The 13,156-nt window shown below is 57.1% G+C and overlaps 1 protein-coding gene across 1 annotated transcript in view; it reads left to right on the top strand.

Annotated features, from left to right (window-relative positions):
• Positions 1–5,665: 5,665 nt before the first annotated feature.
• The window catches only part of FGD5 (FYVE, RhoGEF and PH domain containing 5), a 112,511-nt gene continuing 105,020 nt past the window's right edge, over positions 5,666–13,156 (top strand). Inside the window, exon 1 of the mRNA XM_062200513.1 lies at positions 5,666–5,716. Within this exon, the coding sequence (XP_062056497.1) occupies positions 5,704–5,716 (13 nt within the window). The 5' untranslated portion in view covers positions 5,666–5,703. The remainder of the gene's footprint in view (positions 5,717–13,156) is intronic.

Raw genomic sequence — 13,156 nt, 5'->3', positions numbered from 1 at the left:
AGGCTGCACACTGGAGGATTCAGGATAATTGGGTTTGGCCTCCACTTCCCCTTGCCAGCCCTGCCTGGCATGCTCTTCTGTCTCTGAATGGGGAGCACAGCAAAGCCCACCTCCCCCTGGAAGCCTTCCCAGGATGCATTGAGGCCTTGCAGGTGTGGGCCAGGGACACTGCTGAGTTCAGGCCTCGTCTTCTCATGGCACCCCAGCTCCATGCCACCTGCAGCTTTCACCCACCAGGTCACTCTCTCACTCACACATGCAGCTCCTATCACGTGCAGGGTCAAGGCCAGACTCTTGGGCCCACCCACCTTTGGAGAGGTTTTCTCCATGAACACCTTGACTACAACATACTTCCCACCACACCCACACCACTCTCCCCCTCTTCCCTCCTGGCACTTGCTCAGGCTCTTCTCCCAACCTGGAATGGCCGCTCCTGCTCCTCTACCTGAGACCCTAACCTCTGAAACCCAGCCCAGTACCTTAAACTCCATGCAGTCCCCCACTGTCAGCCCAGCCCCACGGTGCCACAGTTAGCTGACCTCCAGCTCCTCCCTCTGACTGCACCAGAATTCAAGGACGAGAAGGGGAAGAGAGAAGGGAGCTAATGTTCATGATGCCCTCATGATGACCCCAGAGCCATCTTATTCTCATTTCACAGGGGCGAAAACTGAGGAGCAGAGAGGTGAAGTGACTTGCCCAAGGCCACAGAGCCAGGGACAGATGGAGCCGGGGGTCTCCAGGTGCCCTGCTCCTCTCTCAACTCAGGTGAGTGTCATGAGGGAGGGGGTTGGCTAAGCTGAACTTACCCGATGTCCCCCCTACCAATTTTTATAGCCCAGGGAGGGACTGGCCGCCTGGCAGAGACTCTGTCCACCCAGGCCGGCAGGTGTCAGCTCAAATTGTCCTCCCTGGAGCCAGCTGAATGCCTTTTCAGGGGAAGAGAAACCCAGGAGGCAATGATGCTGCAGCAGCAGCAGCGGCATGGCAGGTGCGCAGTCAGGGGCTGCAGGCCCAGGGGAATGTCCTTTTTCATTAAAACACATTTCATGCCTGGTGACAGGGGGTTACCTCATGGAAAACGGATGCTGCCCCAGGAGTGGGGTGCCAAGGGGGCGGTCAGCTGGGGCCCTTGATGGAGGGGCCTCTGTCTTGGCTGGAAACAAAACCCTGGCTGGCAGTCACCTCCTTCTGACCCAGGCCACCTCCACGTGTGCTCCTTCTGCTTGGCTCCCCCTCACCTCCCCCTGCACCCAGCCCAGCATACAAAGGGTGCTCTCTCTACTCTCTCCTGCTCTGATTGTGGAGTTTGTGTGCCTTGGTTCCTGCTCACATTTGTTTGCAAACATTTACTGAGCACCAACTGCATATCAGACATTTACGTGACAGTGTTCCCTCCCTGAGCACCTGCTTTGTTGCCTTCCCCTGCTGAATGTCTCGGATGGATTCCCTCACTCAGTAGGGATACTTGTATTTCTACTTGAGAGGGGAGTGGATAGGGGCCTGTGCTGAAGGAGGAAAGAAGGCCAGCTCCAGAGTCAAGGTCCAGTCCCCTCCTTCCTAGCTCTGTGTCCCGGGCAAGTGCCTTAGTTCCTCCATGCAGTGGTAGCCTCAGGGGTAACGTGTGGGTGTTACCAATGCCCACCTGCCTCGTGGGTTTGTGAAGAGGATTAAATGAGTTAATGCACATAAACATTATTGAGTGTATGAAATAAGGCTTCAGCACACGGAGCCATTATGATTTGCAGATGCGGAAACTGAGGTTTGGTGGCCGGTCCAGGTCATATCTAGGTTAACGGGACATTCGGTTGCGTATGTGGGAGGTGTGGCAATGGGCACTTCAGGTGTCCCCAGAGCCAGCTTAGGTGGGGATTTAGCACAGGAGAGTATCTGCCAGGTATGACTAGCGAGCTGGATTTCAGTGGTTTGGAGCAGAGCTTGCCACCAGCCTGAGCTGCCTGCTGGGCTGGAACCAGCCCCAGAATGCCTGTGTATGAGCAAGAGGTGTGAGGGCCGGAGCAAGGGTGAGGAGGAGGGCTCCTGGGGGCTGGTGGGTTCTAGAAGTGCCGGGAAACCCATCAGCGCCACAGCAGGGATGTGAAGGTATCCAAGGAGTCAGCAGGCCAGCGTTGCCCCCTTAGTGTGCTCAGCAAGAGGCCAAGTGACCCCTGAGGGGCCTGCGTCCTCAGCCCACCTCAGGCACAGGGAGGCAGGGAGTGAGCCTGGCCTGTTCACCCAGTACCTGGCCTGGTGCTGGCAAAGAAGACACTCAGTGCATTGTTAGAGATTTTTATTTTTAAAGATTTATTGTATGTATTTGAAAGGCAGAGTTAAAGAGAGAGTGGGGGAGAGAGAGAGAGAGAGGTCTTCCATCCACTGGTTCACTCCCCAAATGGCTGCAGTGGCTGGGGCTGTGCCAAGATAAGGCTAGGAGCCAGGAGCTAGGAGCTTCTTCCAGGTCTCCCACGTGGGTAGCGGGGGCTATTCTCCGCTCTTTTCCCAGACACATTAGCAGGGAGCTAAATCAGGAGTGGAGCAACTGGGACTCAAATTGGTACCCAGATGGGATGCGGGTGCTGCAGGTGGCAGCTTAACCAGCTACACCACAAGGCCAGCCCCTTTTGTAGAACTGATGAAGGAAGGAAGAAGTACAATGGATTCAGGTCCAGAATCTGCCTTGGTGACCTGGGCAAATACTGTGTCATGCACACAGCACAGTCTCAGTGACACACACTAGGGCTAGCTCTGGGCAAATACCCTGCCTCCCTGACCCTGGTTTTCACATCTCCAAAACCAGGATCATGACACACACACACACACACACACACAAAACCCCTTTTTGTTGTCACGAGAAGTCTGCAAAGGCTTGGTCACAGGGAACCTGACCTCAGCCGCTGTTACTGTCATTGTCGCTATTGCTGCTGTTACTGCTCCAGCCTGGGGCTGATGCCGTTTATCCCATTGCCCCCGGCTCTGGATTCCGCACTGGGCTGTTGGATGGATCAGCTCACAGTGGTGCTTTGGCCACCCCTTCCGATGCTTCTGCAGACACGCACTGATTTATCACCGTAAGGTTGCTGGTAGCTGCTCCCATTCTGCCCACCCAAGACACATGGAAAGAATGAGAGGGAGGAAAGGAATGAGAAGGGAGAAAGAGGGGGAGAGAGGCAAGGCTTGCCCAGGGCGGCCTGGCTCCTGCCGGGTGGCTCCCGTGGACAGGGAGGCCTGGCTCCTGCCGGGTGGCTCCCGTGGACAGGGAGGCCTGGCTCCTGCCGGGTGTCTCCCTTGCCCAGGGAGGCCTGGCTCCTGCTGGTTGTCTCCCTTGGAGCTGTGCTGTCCTCTGCCAGGTGCCTTCAAAATGTAAAGCAAGAGACTGCAGCCATTCGAGAAGCAGTGGATGGGTGACTGCCCGGCTATCAGGCACATTACTTTCCCTCTCTCAGCCTGTTTTCCCATCTGCAACATGGGATACAATTCCTGGCAAGAACACGTGTTAAAGGCTCAACACAGTAGCACTGATGGTCATTCGACGGTCACCCTGCTTGCAGCGTGTGGCTGGGGCCTAGCTCCGTGAGTCCCAACAGCAATATCTTCCCCAGATGTTTGCAAAGCTTCGCAGGCTTGCACTTCCACGTTCTTCACCTGGGCAAAGCCAACAAAGGGACAAGCATTTCGGCTTCGCTCCACACTGGTACGTGGCTGCAGCCACACAAGTGCAGACCTGCGTTGTTTCCCCAAAGGCCTTGGAGCTGAGATCTTTGTGAGTACACTTTGCTCAGGTCGAATCCCCGATCAACGGAAGCAGAGAGGGCCGAGTGAGGCTCGGGGGGGGGGGGGGGGGCCTCCGCCCGCCCTGCCACCTCCCTCAGGAAGAGCCGCACTGAGCCTCTGGGTTAGCTGAGCCTTCCTGCCTGCTCTGCCCTGGGGCGGGGGGGGGGGGGGCAGTGTCTTCCATTATTTGATTTTTATTGCTAATTCCCAGAAACAAGCTCAATTTTTTAAAAGCATACTTTCTTTGTACAGTAAATATTAAAATGGCTTATCTGTTCATTTGTACCCACATTCACACACAGATATATCTCCCCCACCACGCCCTCCACCTCCCTCCCACCTCACCTCCTCTCCCTTCTCCATTTCCCCCCGACCTCTACTGCCTCTTCCACCTCCACCACTTCTCCTACCTCCGCACCCCACTCCTCTTCCTCCTTCGCCTGCCACCGTCACCCCATCGCCACCTCTTTCAAACCAGCAGGCACAGACCCATAAAGTTTACTAAGAACCTGAGTAGCACACAGCTCAGCCACAGATTTCCTGTCCCCATCAACTCTCCACGATAGCCTGGGGGCGCAAGGACAGCTTGGAGGTGGAAAGGTCACTGCACAGGGTCTCACTCCATTTCCAGTTCTCCAGCTGGGCAAACTGAGGTCTGCCCTAGACCAAGCCAGGGCCCCCCCCCCTGCCAGTCCTCTAGCAGGCCCTGGGAAAGTCTGCCTACGCTGTTCCTTCCACCTGGAAGGACTTGAACCCTGTCCCCCGCGGCCTCCTCTGAGCTCCAGCAGGCTGCCTTGTGTCCCCAGCACCCATCCCAGCCCAGCACAACCATCAGACCATCAGACCAGCAGCACCTTGAGGGCACAGGCTTATTGGCCAAGGCGTGGCAGGCACCGAGTGGGTACTGAGTGACGAACAAAGAAAGGCTTCTCACCCACCAGGTGGCCCTTTCAATGTCACCTCCCCGGGGAGGCCTTCCTAGTGGTGCTCAGACCTCAGCGTGCCCCAGAAGCACGGGGTGGGGGTGGGGTCATGGCCAGTCAGCCTACAGAGGGTCCCCAGGCTAGCACTTCCTACAGTTCCCAGTTGTTTCTGCACACTGCCCTGCTCGCTCAAGGCACTTCGGGCGCCTGAAGCGGTACTTGTTGCACCGTGACTCTTCCTCTAGCTAGGCTGCTACAGGGCAAGGGCCCGGGGCGCTCTAGCGAGGTCCTCGGCAAGGCTCCGGGTGCAGGACTGGCAACAGGCAGAAGGTCCCCTGGAAGAGGGTTCTCGTCCCTTTAACTTCGCGCGGCTCCCGCAGTCACCATGGCCCCTTTAAACACGCGCGGGGACACCTCGACCCTGGGCTCCCTCGATCCCTGACTGAGCAGAAAAAAAGGAAAAAAAAAGATCCTTCCTCTGCGGGCGCGGGAGGAAACATCTAAGAGGGGGCGGCGGCGCGGCGGCGGCACAGCGGAGGCGCGGCGGCCTGAGCGCAGCGCGGCCCCTCGGAGCAGGGAGCCGGCAGCGGACCCGACGCCCCCGCGCGGCGCGCTCGCGCCCCCTCCCCTCGGGCGCAGCCCGCCCTCCGCCTCCACCAGCGCCGCCCCGCCCCCGGAGGCTCGCGGCTCGCGCCCCCCGTGCCCTGCGCGCCGCTCGGAGTCCTGAGTGGACGCGGCGCCGCGCGCTGCCCCGGCCGCCGCCCTCGCACGACCCCCGCTCGCGCCCCCTCCCCTGCGCTCCACGGCCCCGCCCAGCCCTGAGGCTCGCGCCCCGCGCCCCCACTTGCCCTGCGCGCCGCGCGGAGTCCAGCGCGCGCCGGGGGCGGGGCGGGCGCGAAGGGGTGCGGGCCCCGCGGGGCGGCCATGGAGTGAGGCGGCGTGCGGACTGGCGCTCGAGCGGACAGAGCCGTGGACGCACCGACGGGCGGCCCCGGGCTCCGCGCTCTGGAAGATGAACAGAGCAGGTAGGAGGCTCCGCGCGGGCTCGGGCGTGAGGCACGCGCGCCAGGGGTCCCGGCCAGGCGCTCCAAGTTGGAGACCGCTGGGCGCCGGGAGCCAGCTGCTGCGAATCCCCGACCCCCGCACGCTGCTCGGCCTGGGCCGAGCTGGGAGCGGACCTGGGGTCCCTTGGCCGAGGAGGCTGGGATTCGGGGGTCCCTGTCCGAGGTGCCCCTCCTCAGGGACGACTCCTCCGCTTTGGCGAGGCCGCGCCCTGCCCATGTCCGCCTTTATCCCTCCACGGTCCCCAGCAATGAAGAAAGACGTCTCTGGGCGCCGACGGGACTTGGTCGCACCCCCGAACCTTCACCCCCGCACCTCGGGGTCCCCGACGGGTCCTCGCTCGCCCCTCAAGAGCCGCATCTGGCCCGCGCGCTTTGGCCAGAGCTCTCCCCGACCCCGGGGTCTGCTCCCGGTCCTCTGGTACCCGGCGCACCCTCACAACAATTCCTGCCGCCTCCTCTCACCCGACCCCGGGACGCGGAGCTGCCTCGCCGGCAGAGGGGCCAAAAAGCCTTCAATGATTCCCCCTGTAGCGCACCCCTCCCTCGCGGCGCCCTGGCCCGGGGCCGCCTTTGTGCCTCCCCGGGGGACCGGCCGCTGAGGGCCAGCCCTGGCTGAGGCTTGGCCTCGCTCCAGCCGGCACCCCTTCGCACCCCCCGGGCCCTGTGGGTCGGACTCCCCAGCTTGTCCCGCCGGGTGAGGGATTCCGGGAAACCCGGGCCTGTTTGAGAAGGATCCCCGGTGAGCCCCCTGAGGGGTGCCACTGAGATGCGGAAAGTGAGCCGCAGGCGGGCGGTGCCTGGAGTCCCTCCCCGGGATGCCGGGCTCCGTCCTGCGGGGAGCAGAAAGTTCCCTCCAAGATGGGATTCTGCAGGGGAACCAGCCCAGCGAATCTCACTGCCTGCCGGGCGGGATCTCCGCTCCATTTTCTTTATCCGGCGAATTTAGGGGAAGGCAGCCCCCTCCCCGAGCGACATCCTTGCCGAAAGCTATACTCCAAAATGCACGTCCCTAAAGAAACAGGAAGCCACCATTTTGGCTGTCTTGGAACCATATCCTGCTGCCTTGTGTGTGAGTGTGACTGTGTGTGTGTTGGGGGGTGGGGTGGGGGATGCCGGTGATGAGTTTTTCCTTTTAAAAATCTTTGTAAAGAAACAAAGTTACTGCCGTAATGAGGTGCAGGCAGGAGACCTTGGTCTCCCCTGATGGGTCGCAGCCCTTCGGAGTGGGCAGCTGCCTCCTTGTATCCAGGCCCCATTGTGGCTCTGCAGGGGTTACCTGCGTGCTTAGGGAGGCACAGAATTGGGGGACAGGAGCTGTAGCTGCCCTTATCAGTTTGTGGGGCATCAAAGACTCTGGAATAGAGTTCCAGCACCCAGTCAGCCACTGATGATGGGGAGAAGGTTGCCTCCCGCTATGCTGGCCAGGCCTGAACAGAGCCAAGCTAGCTTTTTCCTACACTCCCAATAAAACTGGCATGTAACAATGGTGAGAGCGTTTCCAGTTTTCTCACATTTTCCTGCATGAGGCTTGGGCACGCCCTCCCTTCGCTGAGAATCTAGGGAAGGGACTGATTGGAATAAACCAAAGGGCAGGTTTGGTCCCTGGAAACTTAGCAGTTGCCAGTTCTGGGTTCAGCCATCCTGTGGTTTGTCTCCAGCTTAACGTGGTGCCTTTTTCAGTGTGGTGGCAGTGACGGTAGCCCGACATGATTTCTGGGTGCCGTGCTCTGCATAGCTTTGAGGCTCCCAGACCTGGTGGGGCTGAACCTCAGACCCAGCATGTCCTGAGTTCTGTGACCTTAGCAGGTTGCTGAACCTCTCTGTGGCTGTTTCTGTATCTGAGAAGTGGGGGTAATGCGATCTTTGTCATCGAGTTCTCATGATTAAATGACTTAAAGCACGTTGTAAGGTGCCTGGAGCAGCATCTGTCACCTTATGAGTGAACAATAAATGCCAGGGTCCTTACCGTGAATCAGATACTGCATTTAAGTGTTACCCTTGTATCCGTTTATTTAGTGTTCACAGTGACCTGGTGGGGCGAGGACTCTTGCTTTCTCCTGTTTTTTGAGCAGGAAAACTGAGGTACAGATAATACGAAGGGACCAAGACAGGATTGAAACAGACTGTCCAGCTTGGAAGCCTGCTTGCTTGTCCAGCGCCTGACACATAGCGGGATGTGGTTTGCCAGTGGACTTGGTCAGGCATCTTATGTCTGTCATTTCCCTTGACCTAATTGACAGCTATATCGGAGATGCGTGTACCGTTTTACCAGAGGCAAAATGCCGTGCCCAAGATCCCACAGCTGACTGTGGCGGAGCTGGGATTGGAGCCTTGGTCTGTCCAAGCCCAGGGCCCAGGCTCTCCCTTCTCTGTCCCTTGCTGTCTTGCTAGGACGTGCCCTGTCATGGATCGCTGGACTGGCTTAACTGCAGCCTAATTAGAAGTCCTCAGGCTCAGCTTGGACATTCCAGCAGGCATGCAGGAATGAAAGTTAAATTAAGATGCAATTGGAAGGTGAAATTGGAAGGTAATTACTCCTGTAACATATGGTTACAAGGTTTGGGGGGATATAATGAAGTGCAAGTCGACTCGGGGAGGGCAGAGGACATCATGAGAAGAGCCATGAGTTTCAAAGGCTGGACTTGGCCACAGCAGACCTGGCTGGCTGCTTGGTCCCTCCCCTCACTCTACAGATGGGGAAACCGAGTCTTGGAAAAGGGAAGGGACTTGCCCAGGGTCGCCTCTCCACTTAATGGCCGAGCTGGGAGAGAGGATCAGGGCTCTCAGCCCCCCGTCCAGTGCTCCTCCCAATACCCCTTCTAACTGAACGTCTCCACCGCTGACAATGGAACTTCTACAGGCAGCCAGCGTGAATGTGTGAGTGACAGATATTTAATTAAAACAGAGAAAGGGAAAATGTAAACTGGTACCAGGGGGCTGTCTGGGGATGATGTCTATCACGAGAAGCTGTTTCTCCTATCATTCTGGCTCCCCTAGCCCCTGCTTAACTCTTCCCATCTTGGCTCAAGGGGTGTTCTGCATTTGCACCATACTCAGGCTTAGCAAGTTGCCGTGAGGTTCCAGGCACTGGGAACTCCATGTGAGGAGGATGTGACCCCAGACTGTGGCATCAGGAGAGAGAAGGTTCACCTGCAGCCCAGGGGCTGCAGCTGAGAGCAGAGGCCACCAGCTGTGACCTTGTTGGGTTCTGGATGGTCAGAAAGTTAAGCTTGGCCCAGAGGAGGAAACCCCAGCTCTGATCCATCCCTGATGTGCCACTGGGGTGCTCTGGCACACCCCAAAGGGCTCACGATTCCCTGCCCCTGGCTCTGCCTGTGCGCCTCGTCCCCTCTGCCTGCAGTGCTGTATCCCTCACCGTTTTGGGTTGTAAAAATCCTCCGTCCTGCTCTGAACCCCAGCGCTGCTTTCCCCAGTCTTCTCTCTGTGGCCTTGGCGGGAGGCTGAGGGGAGGGGCCCCATGGTTCCTTTCTGTGAGGGGGGCGGGCTGGAGGAAGCAGAGCTGGCTGCTCACCCTCCCTTGGTTTTGTTTCGTCGCCCTCAGTCTCCTTTCCTAGCGGATGCCACCTGGGCTCCCTCCACTCTCGTTCCCCTGGTGATCTCGACAGGTGCCTGCCTTCATTTCCGTCTCCAGCTATACCTCTCTGACACCTGAGTTTGTGATAGGTCACTTGGCTTGATGCAAACTGAAATTCCAGGAGTCTTCCCCAGCACCTGCAGACGTTTTCCATTCTCATGGGCTCAAGTTCATCTTTCCCGTTGCTCTGGCTGAAAAACCTCAGTGTCGTCCTTGGCTTTTTCTTTTCTGCTCTGTGTCCCGACCGCCAGCCGATCCCCTCGGCTCTACCTTCAGGCATGTACTCCGGCTCCTTTTCAGCCCAGCCTGGCGAAGCCCCCTTCCTCTCTTGCCTGGATCTGTGCAGAAGCCTCCCTGCTGTGTTCCCTCTTTCCTTCCTCTCCCTTTCATTTCATTCCCATGCGTTAGAACGTACCAGCGCTTCTTCTCGAAACCCTGCAGTGGCTCCCCACATCCTCTGAGCAAAAGCCCCAGGCTCCTGCCCTGGACTCACTGGACAGCCCCCTGGCATCACTTGCCCTCTCTGTGCCTCAGTTTCCTCATCTTTCGGCGAGGGCTCAGACCAGAACTCTCTGCTGCTGGCATCCCTGGATGTCAGAGGGGTGCAGGGCAAGCACCGTGCACTGCAGAGCTGGGAGAGCGGGCGGACTCCGCGTGCTTGTCATCTGCAGGGGCTCCGGCGCGGGAGGCATTTTCTTGCAGGATCACGCCTCAGATGTCCATTGTAACCTTTCCGAGGAAGCGGCGCCCATAGATCAATAGCTTGATTGGATGAAGCATGGGATGAGGAGGAGGGTACTGTGGCCAAGGTGACGGTCATTTTTCATGCCCCCATCTGTCCCTTTGTCATGTCTCCTGGTTGCCAAAAATGCCACCTGTTAGGGATGAGCAATGAGAGGCCCCACCCCCAGAGAATGAGTCCATGCCAGTGCCTGACCCCTGATGTTGAGCGCAGGCTGCTGGGTCAGTGTGGAGCGAGACTTAGACCAGGGAGGACGTGGGCGGGCACAGATGGGCTTCATCTGGACACGGTGTAGCTGCTGCTTATTGAGGAGCTCCGAGTAGCCCCATGTGAATGCCTACTGCTAAGAACTTTTAATAGACATCCTGTGATCTTATTTTTATTATTTTATTATTATTTTAAAGGCAGAGTTAGAGCAAAAGGGGTTGGGGAGAGCTCTTCGATCCACTGGTTCATTCTCTAATTGGCCGCTAAGACCAGGCCTGGGCCAGGCTGAAGTCAGGAGTGTGGAACTTCCTCCGAGTCTCCCACATGGGTGCACAGGAGCACTGGGACCATTCTCCTCTGTCTTCCCAGGCACATTAGCAGAGAGCTGGATTAGAAGTGGATTAGGCTGGTGCCGTGGCTCAACAGGCTAATCCTCCTCCTAGCGGCGCCAGCACACCGGGTTCTAGTCCCGGTCGGGGTGCCGGATTCTGTCCCAGTTGCCCCTCTTCCAGACCAGCTCTCTGCTATGGCCCGGGAGTGCAGTGGAGGATGGCCCAAGTGCTTGGGCTCTGCACCCGCATGGGAGACCAGGATAAGCACCTGGCAGCCATTGGAGGGTGAACCAACGGCAAAGGAAGACCTTTCTCTTTGTCTCTCTCTCTCACTGTCCACTCTGCCTGTCAAAAAATTAAAAAAATTAAAAAAAAGAAGTGGATTAATTGGGTCTGGAACTCACACCCATATGGGATACTGGCATCATAGGCGGTGGCTTACCTTGCTGTGCCACAGCTCTGGCCCCATGTGATCTTGTAATACTTATCCTCTTGAGGGTGGGTACTACTCTGTACCCCTTTTATGGATGAGGAAGCCGAGGCTTAGCTCTGCAGTGGTGAGTGGCAAAGCCAAGATGTGACCTGGGCCGGCCAAGCTCCAGCTACGCTCCCTGGTGTCCCACCACCACTAACGATGAGGTGAAGCTTATGTTTTTAAGTTCTGCATTTCTGTTCTTTTCACTCATCTGGACAGACACTTACGTACTCTGGGGCATGGTGACTACTTCTGGAAAGACGCTGCTTATTCCTGGAAGACGCTGGATTGGGATAGGGGTGTCAGGGGCTGGGTTGAGTGTGGATGTGGGTGAATGGACGCCCCGGGTGCTTTAGCCTTAAAGCCTCTGACAGCTGTGCCTCTTTTCTGTTTTCCTGCTGCCGTTGCCTCCCTGGGTGGGGAACCAGGCCACATGTTCACTGGGCTTCTGTGCAGGCCCTTGCAGAAGCAGGAGGCAGGGGCTTTGTAATCCTGCACCAGGTGCTTTTTCTTTGGGGGCCTCAGCTGGACTTTACATGATTGTGTCATTTGGGGTACAACGGTGCCAACGTTGGCTTCCCAGACATTCAGAGTGAGGTGCCACTGGGGCAGTCTCATGGAGATGTCCAAATGCAGAGCTGTGCTGATCCATAGCCTCCAGACGCACGGGGTTACTGGGCACTTGAGATGGGGCTGGTCTGCCTTCAGGTGTGCTGCAAACGTGAAACACACATTAGCTTTTCCAGACTCAGCATGAAAACAATGCCAAATATCCACTAATAGATGCTGTATAGTCATTACAGATGCTCCTCGAATTATGATGGGGACACCCCAGTGAACTCATTCTAAGCAGATGATGCATTCAGTGTGCCTGACCTGAATGTCATTGCTTAGCCTCACCTACCTGCAGTGCGCTCAGAACACTTAGGTTAGCCTCCAGCCGGCAGAACCACCCAGCTCAGAGCCTGCTTGTAACGAGGCACTGAGTGTCTTGTGGAGTTGATTGACTCCCGTGCTGTAAGCAGAAGCAGAATGGTTGCCTGGTACCCTTTCGCACCATCATGAATTATAAGTTGAACTTTGTTGAAATGATAACATTTAGATATATCAAGTTCAATAAAATACGCTGTTACAATGATTCCATCTACTTTTTAAAAAAAGATTTATTTGAAAGGCAGAGTTACAGAGAGAGGGAAGAACAGAGAGATGCTTCCGTCAGCTGGTTTACTCAAATGGTTGGGGCTGTGCCAAGCTGAAGCCAGGAGCCAGGAGCTTCTTCCAGTTCTCCCGCATCGGTGCAGGGGCCCGAACACTTGGACCACCTTCTGCTGTTGTCCCAGTCAAGGAGCTGGATTGGAAGTGAAGCAGCTGGTTCTCAAACTGGTGCCCGAATGGGATGCCAGTGTCCCAGGCGGTGGCTTAGCCTGCTTGCCATAGTGCCGGCCCTGATTCCATTGCTTTTTTTCTTTTTTTTTTTCATTTTTCCCCAAGATGTATTTATTTATTTAAAAGAGTTACAAAGAGATGCAGAAAGGGGGTGGGGAGATCTTGCATCTGTTGGTTCACTCCCTTAATGACCACAGTGGCCATGGTTGAGCAAGGCCAGGAGCCACGAGCTTCATATCCAGGTCTCCTATGTGGGTTCAGGGGCCCAAGCACTTGGGTGGCCATTTGCTGCTGCTTTTCCCCAGGCATCAGGAAAGAGCTGGATCAGAAGTGGAGCAGCCGGGACTCAAACCAGCCAGCACCCGTGTGGGATGCTGGTGTCACAGGGGGCAGATTAACCTGATGCACTGGCCCCTACTTTTTTACTTTTTAATGTGTCGGCCTCTGAGGAAAGTAAAAGTCACGTGTGTGACCATGTATGTGGTCCCTGCAGTAGCCCTGTGGGGGCAGCCCTGGCCTGGCGATGGCTGGCATGAGAGGCTGCAAGGACGTCAATGGGGAGGGGTGCATAGGGAAGAGGAGAACTTGCTGAAGGAAACCTCCAGGTGCTCTCCTCCCCCTTCCCTCTGTCATGAGCCAGGCTGGCATTCTGAGGCTTGTTTAA

This window comes from Lepus europaeus, chromosome 9 (genome assembly GCF_033115175.1).
Source record: "Lepus europaeus isolate LE1 chromosome 9, mLepTim1.pri, whole genome shotgun sequence".
Taxonomy (NCBI): Eukaryota; Metazoa; Chordata; class Mammalia; order Lagomorpha; family Leporidae; genus Lepus; species Lepus europaeus.
Note: the sequence above shows the minus strand (reverse complement) of the source record. Positions and strands in the feature narration are given on the sequence as shown.